General features: G+C 44.3%; 1 protein-coding gene across 1 annotated transcript in view; it reads left to right on the forward strand.

Annotated features, from left to right (window-relative positions):
* Positions 1-14,952, forward strand: part of RHPN2 (rhophilin Rho GTPase binding protein 2) — a 57,746-nt gene that overhangs the window by 33,612 nt on the left and 9,182 nt on the right. The window contains exons 5-9 of the mRNA XM_053271514.1: positions 4,858-4,935; positions 5,830-5,954; positions 7,848-8,014; positions 11,604-11,791; positions 14,223-14,379. Coding sequence (XP_053127489.1) covers positions 4,858-4,935; positions 5,830-5,954; positions 7,848-8,014; positions 11,604-11,791; positions 14,223-14,379 — 715 coding nt within the window. The remainder of the gene's footprint in view (positions 1-4,857; positions 4,936-5,829; positions 5,955-7,847; positions 8,015-11,603; positions 11,792-14,222; positions 14,380-14,952) is intronic.

Raw genomic sequence — 14,952 nt, forward strand, 5'->3', positions numbered from 1 at the left:
GCCAACAGGCAGTTGTGACTTTTGACACACATTTTATTCCAAAAGGTGCTGCTGCTTCTGTGCATTTTAGTGGGTCACGTGAAACAGTCTCTTAAAGGAGAAGATTATCAAGATTGTCTAGTGTACTAGGAAGCTGGGCAAATATTTACACCCTGAATGAGATCAGATCCTCTGCCCCACCTGTTCTCTGGATGAGGACGTTCTTTTCAGCAACGCTGGATGTGTTGGACTCCTGAGCTTTGCTCTATTGTGTAATCACCCCTCCCCCAGTGTCCTTTTGTTTTAAAATCAAAATGTCCATAGTCCATGTCAGGGAGGGGTGTGTGTGTGTGTGTGTTTAATGCCCTGAACTAGATGATGAAATAGATCTGTGATTGTTTCTTCTCTTTGCCAAAAGACAAATGTCAATTAGGTAACTCCTTAATGGAGCAAGTAGTCCCAGCAGACAACCACTCTCAAGACTCAGCACTTCGTGTTTTGGATTGTTGCTTTTTAACCTGATTTGTTCATGGACAGTCCAGCCACTTATGGTCTGTGGAGCAAGGCTATGAAACATCTTAGTGGTACTGTATTTCCCCCCAGGATCTTTGATGTTAGAAATAAGGAAATCATCTTAAATTCAGAGCCCCCCTTCTTTTCATGCAGTTATCTATCTATATCTATAATTCTCTAAGGCATACCCGTGGCTAATTCTGTGTGTGGCAGCTTTTGTGAGAGTTCGCAAGCAGAAGCACGTGATCGGGCAGTGGGGATTCCATATTCAGATAGTAGGGAGGAGCCTGTGAGAGCAGAAACACCATGGTGATTGGGCAGTAGGGATTCCATATGCAGATAGGGGGGAGGAGCCTATGATGGTTAAGGTCAGTTGGAATGCAAGCAACTGTTACTGGTCAGATAACGTTCTTGATTGTAGAGGAGAGGAATCTGTATCTATAAAAGGATAGTGGGTAGGGGTCTGCAAAGAGAGGGGTTGTGAGGGAGGAAAGCGCCCCTTCAGGAGAAGGAGGCTGCCATTGTGTGAATTAGATGAGGAAACAAGATGAACAAGATCTGTTAACTCAGGGAGAGAGAGAGGAAGAAAGACAGAGGGGAAGAGAGAGAGAAGGGAGGGGAAGAGAGAAAGAAGGAAGGGTGAGGGATAAGCCCAAGCCTGTCAGCCGCCTGAGGGCAACAAGCGGCCATGGCGGTGCCTATTGGCAGCAAGGAAGGGCCCAGTCAACCACTGCTGCTGTTTGGGGCTACCAAGGCCATTGGCGGAGGCAGGCAGGCAGGCAGGCAGGCAGGCAGGCAAGGACCTGTGGGGAATGAGTGACCATGGTGGTGGTGGCAGCGAGGAAGGTCAACCACTGCTGCTCCTGTGGAGGCGGAGCGGGGCTCGGGTGAGGAGGTCTTTGGGGATAGGGGGCTGCGGCTTGGCCAATAGGTGCCAGCAACACTATAGCCACAACCAAGAGTAAAGGGATGGAGGAGTGACCAAGAGGGGTGAGGGGGATGGAAGCAACTGGATGGAGGAGGAGGAGGAGGAGGAGCAGGGGTGTGGCTCAAGTGAGGGTGGAGAGATCTCTGAGGTGGGGGGGGTGATGGAAGCAATCAACTACTAGTGTGCAGATGCTCTGCACAGGTTAATCTAGAGAGAGTGAGAGAGAGAGTGTGTATATATATAAATACACTAAGGTCGTACGTGGCAAGCCCCGCCCACACACTGCTTTACCAATTGGAGGTAACAGAACAGAAGCACCGTGGTGATTGGGCAGTGGGGATTCCATATGCAGATAGGGAAGAGGAGTTGGGAGGGGGGCGAGCGAGCGGTGTGGAGGGGGGGTGAGGAAAACAACAAAGTCCTAGCACAGAGATGATTTGTGCAGGTTCATCTAGTAACCTCTATTTGTTTAAGGCGGTCCTCTTCTGCTCAGGTGAATATGCTGTGTTGCAGCCACAGTAGGATCCAGAGGTCTATCTGCTCTGGCATCATGTTTTACATGGTGGCCAGCTGGATACCTCCAGGAAGACCACAGCAGAGCATAAAGGCAGCGGCCCTCTCCTGCTGTTGTTTCCCTTTAACTGGTATTCTGTGGTATTCTGCTGCTGAACATGGAGGTTATATATAGTTCAGTGGCGGTATAGAAATTGTAGTAGTAGTAGTAGTAGTAGTAATATATAAAGGACAGTGAAGAAGATGCACTTATGCATATTATGGGGCTTCCGACTACAAACAGACAAACATCTGCCACACAATACACCAAATATAACTGTAGTCGAGAAGAAAGAAAAACAAGTTAAAATAATCGACATAGCAATACCAGGGGATAGCAGAATAGAAGAAAAAGAAATAGAAAAAAATCACCAAATACAAAGATCTACAAATTGAAATTGAGAGGCTGTGGCAGAAAAAGACCAAAGCAATCCCAGTGGTAATTGGCGCCCTGGGTGCAGTTCCAAAAGACCTTGAAGAACACCTCAACACCACAGGGGCCACAGAAATCACCATCAGCCAATTACAAAAGCAGCTTTACTGGGAACAGTCTATATTCTGTGACGATATCTATAACAAAAGCAACAACATTGACAATAAAATTCTGGCATCCCAGGTCCTTGGGAAGGACTCGATGTCTGGATAAAACAAACCAGTCAATAACACCTGCCTGACTGTGTGTGTAAATAAATAAATATATAAATATAATAATAATAATAATGCTGGTGAATGCGGAGGTTCCATACGATAGACCTGTCCTCGTCCATGAATTTGTCTAATCTCTCTTTAAAGCCATCTAAGCCAGCGACTCTTACTGCAGCTTAATCCCATAAATTAACTACACATTGTACGAAGAAGAACTTTGCTTTGTTTCCCTGAACCAACTACTCTTCAGTTTCACAGTATTAGGACTTGGGGGGTCATCCAGTGAAGCACACACACAACCCTGAGTCAGACCATTGGTTTATCTCAGGATTGTCCACACTGACTGGCAGCGGCTCTCCAAGGCTTCAGGCAGGAGTCTTTCCCAGTCCTACCTGGAGATGCTGCCGGGGGACTGAACTTGGAACCTTCTGCGTGCAAAGCAGATGCTTTCCCACTGGGGATGGTATGGCCCATCCCCAGTCTCTCTCCAGTCTAACACTCTAACATTGATTGTGAGATAAGAGCTGGGAAACTTACACTGATGACCGTTAGCCTTTTGTTTCCATATTATACAGTTACCCCACTTTCCTGAGCAGTGAGAAGTTCCAGGGGCTTGCAGTGTGTGCCTTGGATTTTGGTTTCCCTTGGAAGGGGAGTCACTGCAGGCATTGCATTGGTTGTATTTGGTTTATTCACACAAATATGCAGGTTGAGCATAAGATGAAGTTGAAATATAGTAGATTGCATCCCTTTCTCCTAGAGTAGTCCTTGCATCCTAGGATGCTGTAGGTCCTGCCCACTTATTTCTACTCTAGCCTAAAATCTCTAGTCTTTTGCACACAGCTGTATGCCTGATCCTTTGACACTGGTTATGCACTCACACATGCCTACCAACCTTGCAGGAGAAGAGAGACATAATGATGTCATTTTTAGCCCTTCCATTCAAGTGGGTCCTATTGTATTTACCTGAATTGAAGACTTTCCCCCCCTCCCTGTTCTTTGATGTTAGAAATGGGGGTAGGGGGTTATCTTAAATTCAGAGTCTTTTTCCTTTTGGGTAAATGCAGGTAGAACATGTTTTTAACCTGTATTGAAATTCAGAGTCCTCTGCTATTTGGGTAAATATGGGGTGGGTGGGTGTGACCCATCATGGAGCATATTCAGAATAGTCAGTGCTATTAGCCATTCAAAAAACATCTTTTGGGCCTCTTTGTCCATTAACCAGTAACTAGCTCACAAAGCGGTGGCTAAGGACCTGCCATTTTGTAATACAGCAATTTCAGAATGGATATGACAAAAACAACCCATCCCCAGCAAAACTCTCCTATCTGAAAGTGACTTTTTTCTTCTTTTTGAGATGCTGTACTAGGGAAGGGAAGCCACCTAATGGCACAGCGGGGAAATGACTTGACTAGCAAGCCAGAGGTTGCCAGTTCAAATCCTCACTGGTGTGTTTCCCAGACTATGGGAAAACACCTATATCAGGCAGCAGCGATATAGCAAGGATGCTGAAAGGCTGATGCAGGAGATGGCAATGGTAACTGACTCAACAGCACATTTTACCTTTACTAGGGAAGATGGTGGTGGTGTGGGACCCCACAAAATACCCACTTGGCATTACCTGAGGGATTCTTTGAGCCTTTGCCTCGAAGACTCTGCTGGAGTGGGTCTAATCCTTCTGACAAGTAGTTTTCCTACCCTCTCCATTGCTGGAGTCCTGTGATTACTTAAAAGGAAGAAAGGATTACTTTCATATCCTTGGAGTGTTTTTATTTTATTAGTCTGCTAATATATACAAAGAGTAGTTCCTCCTGCCCTTACTTCCTTATGTCAGTGACAGAACTGGGTTGGTAAAAGAAACTTGTATCAAAAATCAATAGGACTTCCTTGAGAGAAAATATGTTTAGGATGGGAGTGTTTAATATGAAATATACCATTGTTTCTCTTTTAGAAATGTAATCTTTGGGATAAACCTTTCCCTGCTCCCCCTGAATGCACTTTGCCCTTCTCTTCCCCTATATCTATTTATGTATTTCTAGCATCCCCTCTGGTCTGCCTCTTGGGATGAATATATGACATTTCAGGGGTGACTTGTCCTTTCCAAACCTTGTCTGTCTTTATAGCATCTTGCATATTATTAAAATGCCTGTGTGATTGTGGTAAAGAAATCCAAGATCTGGCCTGGACCATTTAAAGCTTTTTAACATGATGCCTTTTTCTTTTTTCCTTTTAATTTTCAGGACTTTATTTTAGAGCACTACAGTGAGGATGGATTGGAATATGAAAATGAAATTGCAGATCTTATGGATCTGCGACAAGTAAGTTGAGCCTCTCTAGGAAAACTGTACTTGGGCTGGGATTGTGACATCTGCTGGGCCATATTGCCAACCTAACCTAGCTCAAAGATATTAAGAACTCACGGAACCCTTTATAGCAGTGGGAAAATAAATAGAAATACATACATAGGTTGCTTGTCCTGGTTGTGGCTTAGATTTTAAATCTGGGCTCCACAACTCTGGCCCCCTTCAAAATGTTGGACTGCAATTCCCATAATCCTTAACGATTGGCTTTTGTGATTGAAGATGATGAGAGTCATAGTCCAACACAGGTGGAGGGCTGAAGTTGTGCAGCCCTGATCTAAATAGATAAAATACGGACAGAATAGGGTATGGCATGCAACTGAATGTGCACACTGTTGAGTCACAGGCGCTGTTCACACACTTTTCTGAGCTATTAATTCTCTGTGCATTGTGTGGGAAAGGGTATATACTGCCTCCATCTCTCACCTTAAGAGAATGGCTGAGATGGAGGCTTCATGTGTAGAGCAATGTACGTATAAGCTCAATTCATGCAATAATTCTCCCTTGGAAAAAGGAGGGAAGAAATTGTGGAAAGTGGTCATGGATTCTTTGTACTGGGCACTCCTATGCGTTGTAGGTGTGATGTTACTGCTGATATTTCATTACCTTTGCTTTGGCCTCACTCCTTTCTCTCTCCCTCCCTCCTTTTCTCCCTCCCCATTTGTATGGGTACAAGTACCTACTTCAGAGTCTGCTTCTGATAAAGTGGGCTCTGGCCTGTGAAAGCCTGTGCTGTAGTATCTGTCGGTCTTTAAAGTATCGCAGGACCTTTTGTTTATACCCATGTGCTTGTCTAGAAGCCATTGTGTGGACATGTTATGTTGTGATTAATGTGTGTTGTGTATTTCAAAGGCCTGCCGTACTCCCAGCAGAGATGAAGCTGGAGTTGAGATGCTGATGAGCTATTTTGTTCAGCTCGGCTTTGTAGAGAGCCGATTTTTTTCACCCAGCAGACATCTGGGAATTTTATTTACTTGGTAAGCTTTTGATACTGTTAATTCAATGTTTAGGTCTAATGAATTTGAAACATAGCTTTACCTTCTTTTAAGGGGTTTGAAATCCGAGTCTGCCGATTTCAGCTTGGGGATTTCTGGAGGAAAATGCAAAACCTGGCCAAAAATGCTTTTAGGGGGTCCAGTCAAGCGTTGCAAGAAGAGGGTGTGCTACTTTTGAAAGAGCAGGAAGAAACCGGCTCACCGACTTGTGAAGCTCAATTGTTGATGTGTCTTATGTGTAGTAGTAGATATTAGGGTTGTGCATATTGGTAAAAGGGGATTTCTGATGTCGGAAATCCCCCTTTACCAACATGTACAACCCTACTAGATATGGATTGTTGGTTGGAGTAATGAGGTATCTGTGATTGAGTTGGTGCAACCCTAATGTTAGTTGATTCTTAATCGGGATTGAGAGGTTGGGAGAAGGTCTTAAGATTGTATACAGCTTCCTCTCGTAGTACATGAACCATTTGCGGGGACAAAAGCTTGTTGTGACTTTTAACAAGGTCTACACCCCTAGAGACAAATGGAAGATAGGTGATAGCTTTGCAATACTTGCAGTTCTCAACAGCCCTGTTGGATCAGGCCCAAGGCCCATGTAGCCCAGTATTCTGTTTCCCACAGTGGCCCACCAGATGCCTTGGGGAAGCTCACAGGTAAGAGGTGAAGGCATGCCCTCCCACCTGCTGTTGCTGCCCTACAACTGGTGTTCTCACACTCTTATTGTCCTGACCATTGGGCCTACAGCAGCCAAATTTGCAATGGTGTTTTTAAAAAGCTTTAACCAGTTCTAAGAACACACAGACTACCATAACATTTTATCGATGTTGTCAGAGTAATGGAAACAGGCGTGGAGGGAGGCTGGTGGTGACCTGTGTTTGGCTGCTGCTGCTGTCCCCTGGCCCCGCCCCCCGCATCTGATGTCAGGTGCAGGCGGCTGGCTAGCCACACCCTCACATCTGACATCAGGTGCGGGGGCGTGGTCTCTCTCACAAATGGGTCTGCGTGGCTCCGTTTGGAAGGGAGATCGGCCCGTGCTGCCTTTAAAAGGCAGGGAGAGCCATTCCGGCCATGCTGCCAGTGGATCTCGGTCCCAAACAGTGCTCAGTTTGGGAGCGAAATAACGCTCTGATGTCAGATGTGGGGTGTGTGTCTGGGGCTGCGAGGTGTGGCCCCTGGTGGGAGCGGCCCGGGTTCTTTGAACACGTTCACCCAATTCGGGCTCTGTCCCGAATGGAAACGAAAACAGGCAGGAATGTCCTCCAAAGATTACTCCATGGAGCGAGGACAACAATTTGTTCATTGTTACCCTGCAATGACTGCAATTTGACCATAATCGTTTGGAAGCAAGGATAAAGAAGGGTTGATAACACAGAGAAAACTGTGAGTGCAACAGTGCTATTGCCTATTTTACATCTCTAGTGGGGTAGACATTGCCAAAAATGACTATGAGCATTTGTCCCCTGAGATGGGACTGATGACCTGGCTCAGCTCAGTTGGGTGCAGATTCCGCCCCCACCCACCCCAGCCCCCGGCCAGGATTAAGTGTTCCATCAGTCCCAGCATTAATCATGGTTGAAGCTAGGGCTCATTAACAAGGATTTGAAACCAGATTCTGACCAGGATTGTAAATTCTGGTGGTGCTGTTATTTTGAGCGAATGTGGTTTGCAGGAATGGAGTGGCTGGGAAATGGGGATTCTTGCATAAGAGTATTGGGGAGAGTCCATGGGAGAAAGCTTGTGATCAAAGTCTCTTAACTGTAATTGGAGATGATGATACAGCCGCTTTTCGCCAATCAGTATAGTGAAAAGTACCATGTTTTCCTCTATTGCCTCTGTTGTTCACTAACATTTCTGTTTTTGTTTTTAATAAAGGTATGACTCCTTTACAGGTGTTCCTGTCTGCCAGAAGAACTTCTTGCTTGAAAAAGCCAGTATTCTGTTCAATATTGGAGCACTCTACACACAGATTGGCACGAGGTGCAACCGGCAGACGCAGGCTGGGCTTCAAAAGGCGGTCGATGCTTTTCAGAGAGCTGCAGGTGGGGAAAGAGCCGCGTTGTTGCCTGATAATCCCTGGAGGGCAGCTGTTTGCTCTTGCTTGCCTCTGTTCCACAGAGAGATGCGTTTCACATGAGCTCCTTATTTTAACTTCACAGGGTCTAGGCACACAAAAGGGGCAAGACTGAAGCCCAAAGGGTTGTTAACAAGAACTGGGTCAGGCTGTTAAACCTTCCATTTCTGATTTAGTTGAACTTGTTTGTTTGTTTTTCCAAATTTGGGTCTGCCACCGAGTTCACTTAGAAAAGACAAAGTGAATATTGCAGTTAATGATTAATAATGAGCTGTTGTCTGAAGGCATGGGTGACTCTGGTCCATTACTACCTGTTTTCGGTGTCCTTGCAATCACGGTCCCTTTTAAAAGTATATGTTGTAATGTCACCCCGGTGGCATGGCGCCAGTTGATACAGAACTGCAGCCTATATTTCAAAAGGCCAACCATCTTAATCCTTTCTAGCCCAAATGTAATCATATACTGCCATTTTGGGTTTGGAAGCTTGTTCTTTTCTCTATTGAAATCTCCAGATTCTCTGGAGAAACCAGATTCTAGCTAGAGGCCATACTGGGAGTTCTGTTTCACATACATGTATTGGAAAATTCCATATGCCTGCAGAAATGGGTATTTAATAATTGCATCATTTAATTATTAAATTCAGCACCTTGCAAAGTGTAGACTCTGATGTCGGGATAAAACAAACCAGTCAATAACACCTGTCTGACTGTGTAAATAAATAATAAATATATAAAGGACAGTGAAGAAGACCACTGATCTGACTCTGTAAAAGGCAGCTTCCAATGTTCCCGTGATCTGCACATCTTTGTTTACCTCGTACAGGTTATAAAATCTAGCTTTTCTTGGCACAGGATTGGGATTACTTTGGTGTAAAATCCTGTCTTTAAAAAACCCCAAACAAACTCTAAAGGACACACAGCTCTGGCTGATATTCTGGCATTTGTACCTATACAGCTGCCCACTGTATGAAATACATTGTTTAACAATCTGCCTTTTCCAAAGAAAAATGCTTTATTGTACCTGCATGATTGCATAGCACTGTACAATGAGTTTATCATCCTCACAGTACATGTAGTTCCTTGTGGACATAGTGAAGACTGTTGCTATGGACTTTACCCATAAATACAATCCTGTGTGTATTATGAAGGGAGACAAAAATCATGAGCTAAGTACTTGAGATGTAAGGGTAAAACAAACTGATCCGCACACCGGGAAGCCGGTTGCTGGTTTTCTTGGTAGATCATGGTGGAGTAGTTACACTGGGATGTAGGAAGCTGCCTTATACCAAGTCAGACCAATGGTCCATCTAGCACTGTCAGCAGCTCTTGAAAGTTTCAAGCAGGAGTCTTTCCAAATCCTAGCTGGAGATGCTCAGGATTGAATCTGTGACTCTCTGCATGCGAAGCAGATGCTCTGCCACTGATCAATGGCCCCATCCCTGCGTAGTGGATTATTTGCTTTGGTTACTTTTTCCTGGCTGACATGGAGGTTGAAGAATATCCATCATTTTGATGGGCTTCCCAGTACGAATGCTGATTCAGCTTTCAAAACCGCCCTGAGCCATTTTTGGAAGGGCGGTATAGAAATCGAATGAATGAATGGAAAGCTCAGTCTCCTCCTCATCATCTTCAAGAACTAGAAGGGAGTTAGTTCAAATGCAAGTCTATGGATCTGTTGAGAAATTGTGGTTTGGTGGGCATTTTTTAAAATCTGGAGTTCATTACTACTTCCTCTGAGAAATGGAGAATACACCTTCTGCCACTCAGAATCACAGCTGCTTTTCCTGAATTCAAGCAAAAGACCGTAGAAGTGGACAGTCTGATAAGAGCTTCCAGAGCTGGCTATATGAAAAATTAGCAAGAAGATAATTAGCAGCAGCACAAGCTGCTTCTCCTGCCTGGTAACTCATTGGGGGGGGGATTCACAGCCCAGAACATTGCAGGGATCCGTTTTCAGTAATAGCAGGCAGTTAAAACGTGCTGGTAAAACTTGGCCAACCTGTTCGGTAAGATGCATTTCTGTGATTGGCTTTCAACCCTGGCAAGTGCTACTTAATGTTTATGCTACAGTAAATGTTTGTTTTAATTTCCAAAAAGATAGTTGCCTTTTGGAACTGAATGTCTTCTAAAGTCATTTTGCCAACCATACTGTTCTCGCTTGCTTGCTGATCTGGCACAGCGCTGCCTGAACTTCAGCTCCCTTCTGGATGGTTTCCTCAAAAAGGTTGATTGGCTGCTCAAGGCTTTCTCTTCCTCATTTCCCCAAATCTCACCCACCCCCCGCCGCCTTCTCCTTTCTCAGCCATTTATGTTCCTACCCCACAATACCATTAGGGGCATATGCCAATCTAGGTAGGCTGTTTCATGGTCCTAGGATCTGACTTTCTAGTGATGAATCTGGTGGTCCTCAGAATTCCAGCTTACAATTGCAAAACCTCATCCCAGCATCACCCACAACTAGGAACATAGGAAGCTGCCTATACTGCCTATACCATTGGTCCATATAGCTCAGTATTGTCTACGCAGACTGGTAGCGGCTTCTCCAAGGCTGCAGTCTCTCTCAACCCTATCTTGGAGATGCCAGGGATGGAACTTGGAACATTCTGCTCGGAAGCATACAGATGCTCTTCCCAGAGTAGCCCCATCCCCTAAGGGGAATATCTTGCAGTGCTCACATATGTAGTCTCCCATTCAAATGCAAACTAGGGCAGACCCTGCTTAGCAAAGGGGACAATTCATGCTTGCTACCACAAGACCAGCTCTCCTCCCATGAACTGTGTGTGTTCATCTCTCTTTGAATTTGAAATGGGTTTCACATCGCTCTTTGTTTCAAGTTGACTGGTTAGAATAAATCGAGATCAGTCCATTCAGATGTCACAACCAATCTTGGCTTGTTCCTAGCCTCAGTTGGAAGTAGAACTCTTCTGACTTACATGTGAATGAGGAAGGTCGCAGTGCACATCTGAGGCTAGGAGATGTCATATGGAACCAACATTTATCCATGGTTCTCCATGAGATCTGAACCTGTCCAGCATTTGGTTATTTGCTCATATTGCTTCTTTTTTTTAAGGTTTCTGGTAGGTAGGGCTCACACTTCAGCAATGGCCTAAATTCAGGCCCTGGCATCTCAGTTAAAAGTATTGCAAGCAGCAGACTTGATTCCTCTCTGCCTAAGAAATTAGAAAGCTGCTGCCAGGCAGAGTACTGGGCTGGATGGACTCAGTATAAGGCCGTTTCCTAATTTGTAGCACTGGAAAACAAGATACTATAGATGTGTTGAATTATATTATATTTCCACAACTTCTATACATATGTGGCAATTCGTTAATGTTCAGGAGATGTATATTCACATGCCATTACAAAAGCTTAAATTTGACAGGAAGCTCTTCATGATCTCCCCCCCCCCCACTGCCCAGATAAGGTAGCCCTTAGCATAGCCTTAATTTTAAACTAGATTTATATATAACCATTAATTGGGATTTTGACTGAGCAAGAGTGCACTTACAATCTTCTTTCTGTCTCCTCCCTCCCCCAAATACCCTAACTTTAATCCTTCAGGAGTTCTAAATTACCTGAAGGAGACCTTTATTCACACCCCAAGTTATGACATGAGCCCTGCCATGCTGAGTGTGCTAGTGAAGATGATGCTTGCTCAGGCTCAAGAATGCATCTTTGAACAAATGTGCCTTCCTGGAATCCGGAATGAGTTTTTCACACTAGTGAAGATGGCCCAGGAAGTTGCTAAGGTAGGCAACAAGATGATACATGATCATCGCTCATTGGCTCTGTTTTCGCGTTACATTCAACACCTGAATAATAAACACACATAGTTGTTCTCATAATATGTTCAGTGTTCATATAGTAGTACATGTTTTATGGTGGTGGTGGTGGTGGTGTTGACCTCACATGGTGTCCATGCCATTGGTTTCCACAGGGAAAAGAAGCTACAAATGGATCAGAACCCAGACAATCATGTGCAGATTTAGTAGACTGAGTTGCAAGGAGTTCGTTGCACTGCCAGAAACATTTTCATGGGGGTGTGGGGAAGAAGGCGTTGATTAGAACATTGCCATTCTAATGAAGCCATGTGTTGGCAGGGGTCTTTCTCTGCCTGTTGTGTTGGCCAGTGAATCCATGGTCAAGAGTCCCCTTCCCTACTTACTACCATCTTTGTCCAATCGTGGATTTGTCCAAGAGTTAGGAATTTCTGGAAATTGTTTTTTATAGGGATGGTGAAAATCACTGACCAGAAGATCCCCCCTTGGCATTGTTAGGTATTTTTTTCAGGAGAATTAGCTAAATTAAAATCTAAGGAGTCACTCTCCTTTATGCTGATAACAGCTAGACTGATAATAGCCAAAATTGGAAGGAGGGAGCGTTACCTCTAGAATGATTGCTATAACAAACACTGGTATATTGCAACAGCTGAAAAACTGACTTTATTCTTTAAATATTCGAACAGTGATAATTACATCCCAACCTTTTTTTACGATTTGGAAAGATATAATATTATTTTTGAACTTAAAAAATCATGGTAAGGAGGGGACAACCCAATTCATTCATGTTGGAAAGATGTGTTTAAGAACAACCTTGACCTTGACCTTCAAACAGGAAAGGTTTGAAGCAATCCATCACGTCTAGGGGTGTGCATGGAAACACTCTGGAGTTTGAACCAAACTAGAACTGCACTGCCGGTCTGCATACCAGTTCTGCTGAACCAGACAGTGGTTCGGTTTGTGCGCCGAACCAGTATCAATCCGGTTCAAACCCGGTTCTAGTGCCTGTAAAGGGGAATCTGGTAAGAACTCCCCTTTACAAGCAATGGAGGCCCATCCCTCCCCCCCTTTTCCAGCTATTAGGGTTTCCCACAGTGCTTGTCAAAGGAAATCCGTTACAGACATTGGGCTGAACCAGTTCAATCTGAACCAAGCCCGGTTTGGCTCATGCTTGGGAATTGGCTCCCCTTTTTGGAGGGCCAGTCTGGTTCAAGCTTGGCTGAACCAGGCCGGATAAATTTGAACACAGCACTTGAACCGGTTTGCACACCTGTATTCAGGTCCTGCAGAACTGCCAGGGGAGGATCATAGGCAGTCGCCACAGGGAAGCAAAGCTTTCAAAAATACAGAACTGCACAATCCTATGTGTGTATAGTATGCACAAGACACACCTATGTGTTTTCCTTGTTTATACACCTAGATGTGTGTACACATATTTTGTCACCTAGAGTCACATCCCATGACATTTAGAAGCTTATACAGAGTGGGAGAAAATCTTCAGAATGTTATATTCATTACTGCAGACTCTGTGGGGAGTAACAGTGGAGTCTGCTGAAATGCACCACAACCAAGACTGCCTTGATAATGAGGCATACCCTTCCTGTTCCAGGAAGATCCAACCACCCGACAGGCTGGATGGGGCCACCTCTGGGCCTGAGGGCTCTGTGATCTGGATGCAGTTCAGCAGTCTGCCTCACAAAGTAGCTGTATGCAGAGCCTAGCCTTCAGCATCAAACCAGGCAGAATAGTAATTTACACATCTACTCTGAGATTCCCATTCCTTGGCTTCTGTCCCATCTCCTCAAGCTTCCAGGGTTCCCTCTCTCACCACTACTCATCACCACCCAAACATTTCAAACACTCTTTAAAATATATCGGAAACTGTGGACCTTTGCTTATTTTCTGCTCAATGGAAAAATCCAAGTTTTCTTAGTGTATGCCTCCAATTTCCTTCCATATGACTGCACACTGCTCTGGTCCTTATCTGGAGATTATTATGATTTCATTTTATTATGATGAACCTTTCCGGGGCTTGAGGTTTCCCTGCATGTTGCCTACAAGCTTTCAGTCAGTGAGATCAAGGAAGGCCCTTGTGCCCGAATGCAAGGCATTTCTACTAGTTTAAGAATGATACACAGTTTCTGCTAATTTCTTTGCTTTCAGCTGCAGCTCCTCCCAAGCACCACACCCACACCATTCAGAAGGTCCCCCTACCCCCAGGAGTAGCTTGGTGGGTGCCAGAAGCTGCAGCCAGAAGAAAGTGTGGGAGATTAGACTCTGTGTGAGCATAGACTCTTAACACCCATAATTAGGAGGAGAGGCAGAGAGCGTAGGACTGCCCCCTTGTTCTCTCTGTACTCTTGTATAGAACATATTTGAACGCCATGCTTTTCATGTTTAGGTTGGAGAAACATATATGCTTGTAAATACGGCAATGAGTCAGGCACCGGTCAAGGAGAACATCCCTTACTCGTGGTCAAAACTGGCCCAAGTCAAGTCGGACCATTTCAGAGCTTTGGCGCATTACTTCGTTGCAACTATTCTGAGCGATCACCAGTGTAAGAATACTTTTGAATTGATTTTATTTAGTTAGAGTGGTGTGTCCCTGATTCTGAAGTAAACCAAGGAATGCAAACATTGTTTCAGGAACTCTTGCTATATTTATATATTAATAACATTTTGATATAATTATTTAGGATATTAGTAATTATTTTCGCTTTAATAATAAAAAGGAGGTGACTGGCACAGGCCACTCCACTTAATAGCTGAGTGGAGATTTTATTTATTTGAATAAATAGATTTGAACTTGGGTCTCCCAAGCTGTAGTCAACCTAGAGTGTTAACCTAAACACTCTAACCACTGCACCATACTTCCTCTACATGAGAAAGATAACTTTCCTGACCCCCTAGATTTGAAGAAGAAAAGTGTGTTTTCAAACACTGAATGAAGTGGCCTCCATGAATATGGGATCAAATTTGGGCATCTGATTGTTAAACAAGCTTATTATAATCAACATAATGCAAATAGTAATTTATCAAGAAAACAAGTTATGGAGACTGTTGTTAGTGTCACAACCACACCTTCTCTCAGCAGGCCTGGGGGCATATCATGTAGACAGTTGAAAGTAAAC

The sequence above is a fragment of the Hemicordylus capensis genome, chromosome 9 (genome assembly GCF_027244095.1).
Source record: "Hemicordylus capensis ecotype Gifberg chromosome 9, rHemCap1.1.pri, whole genome shotgun sequence".
Taxonomy (NCBI): Eukaryota; Metazoa; Chordata; class Lepidosauria; order Squamata; family Cordylidae; genus Hemicordylus; species Hemicordylus capensis.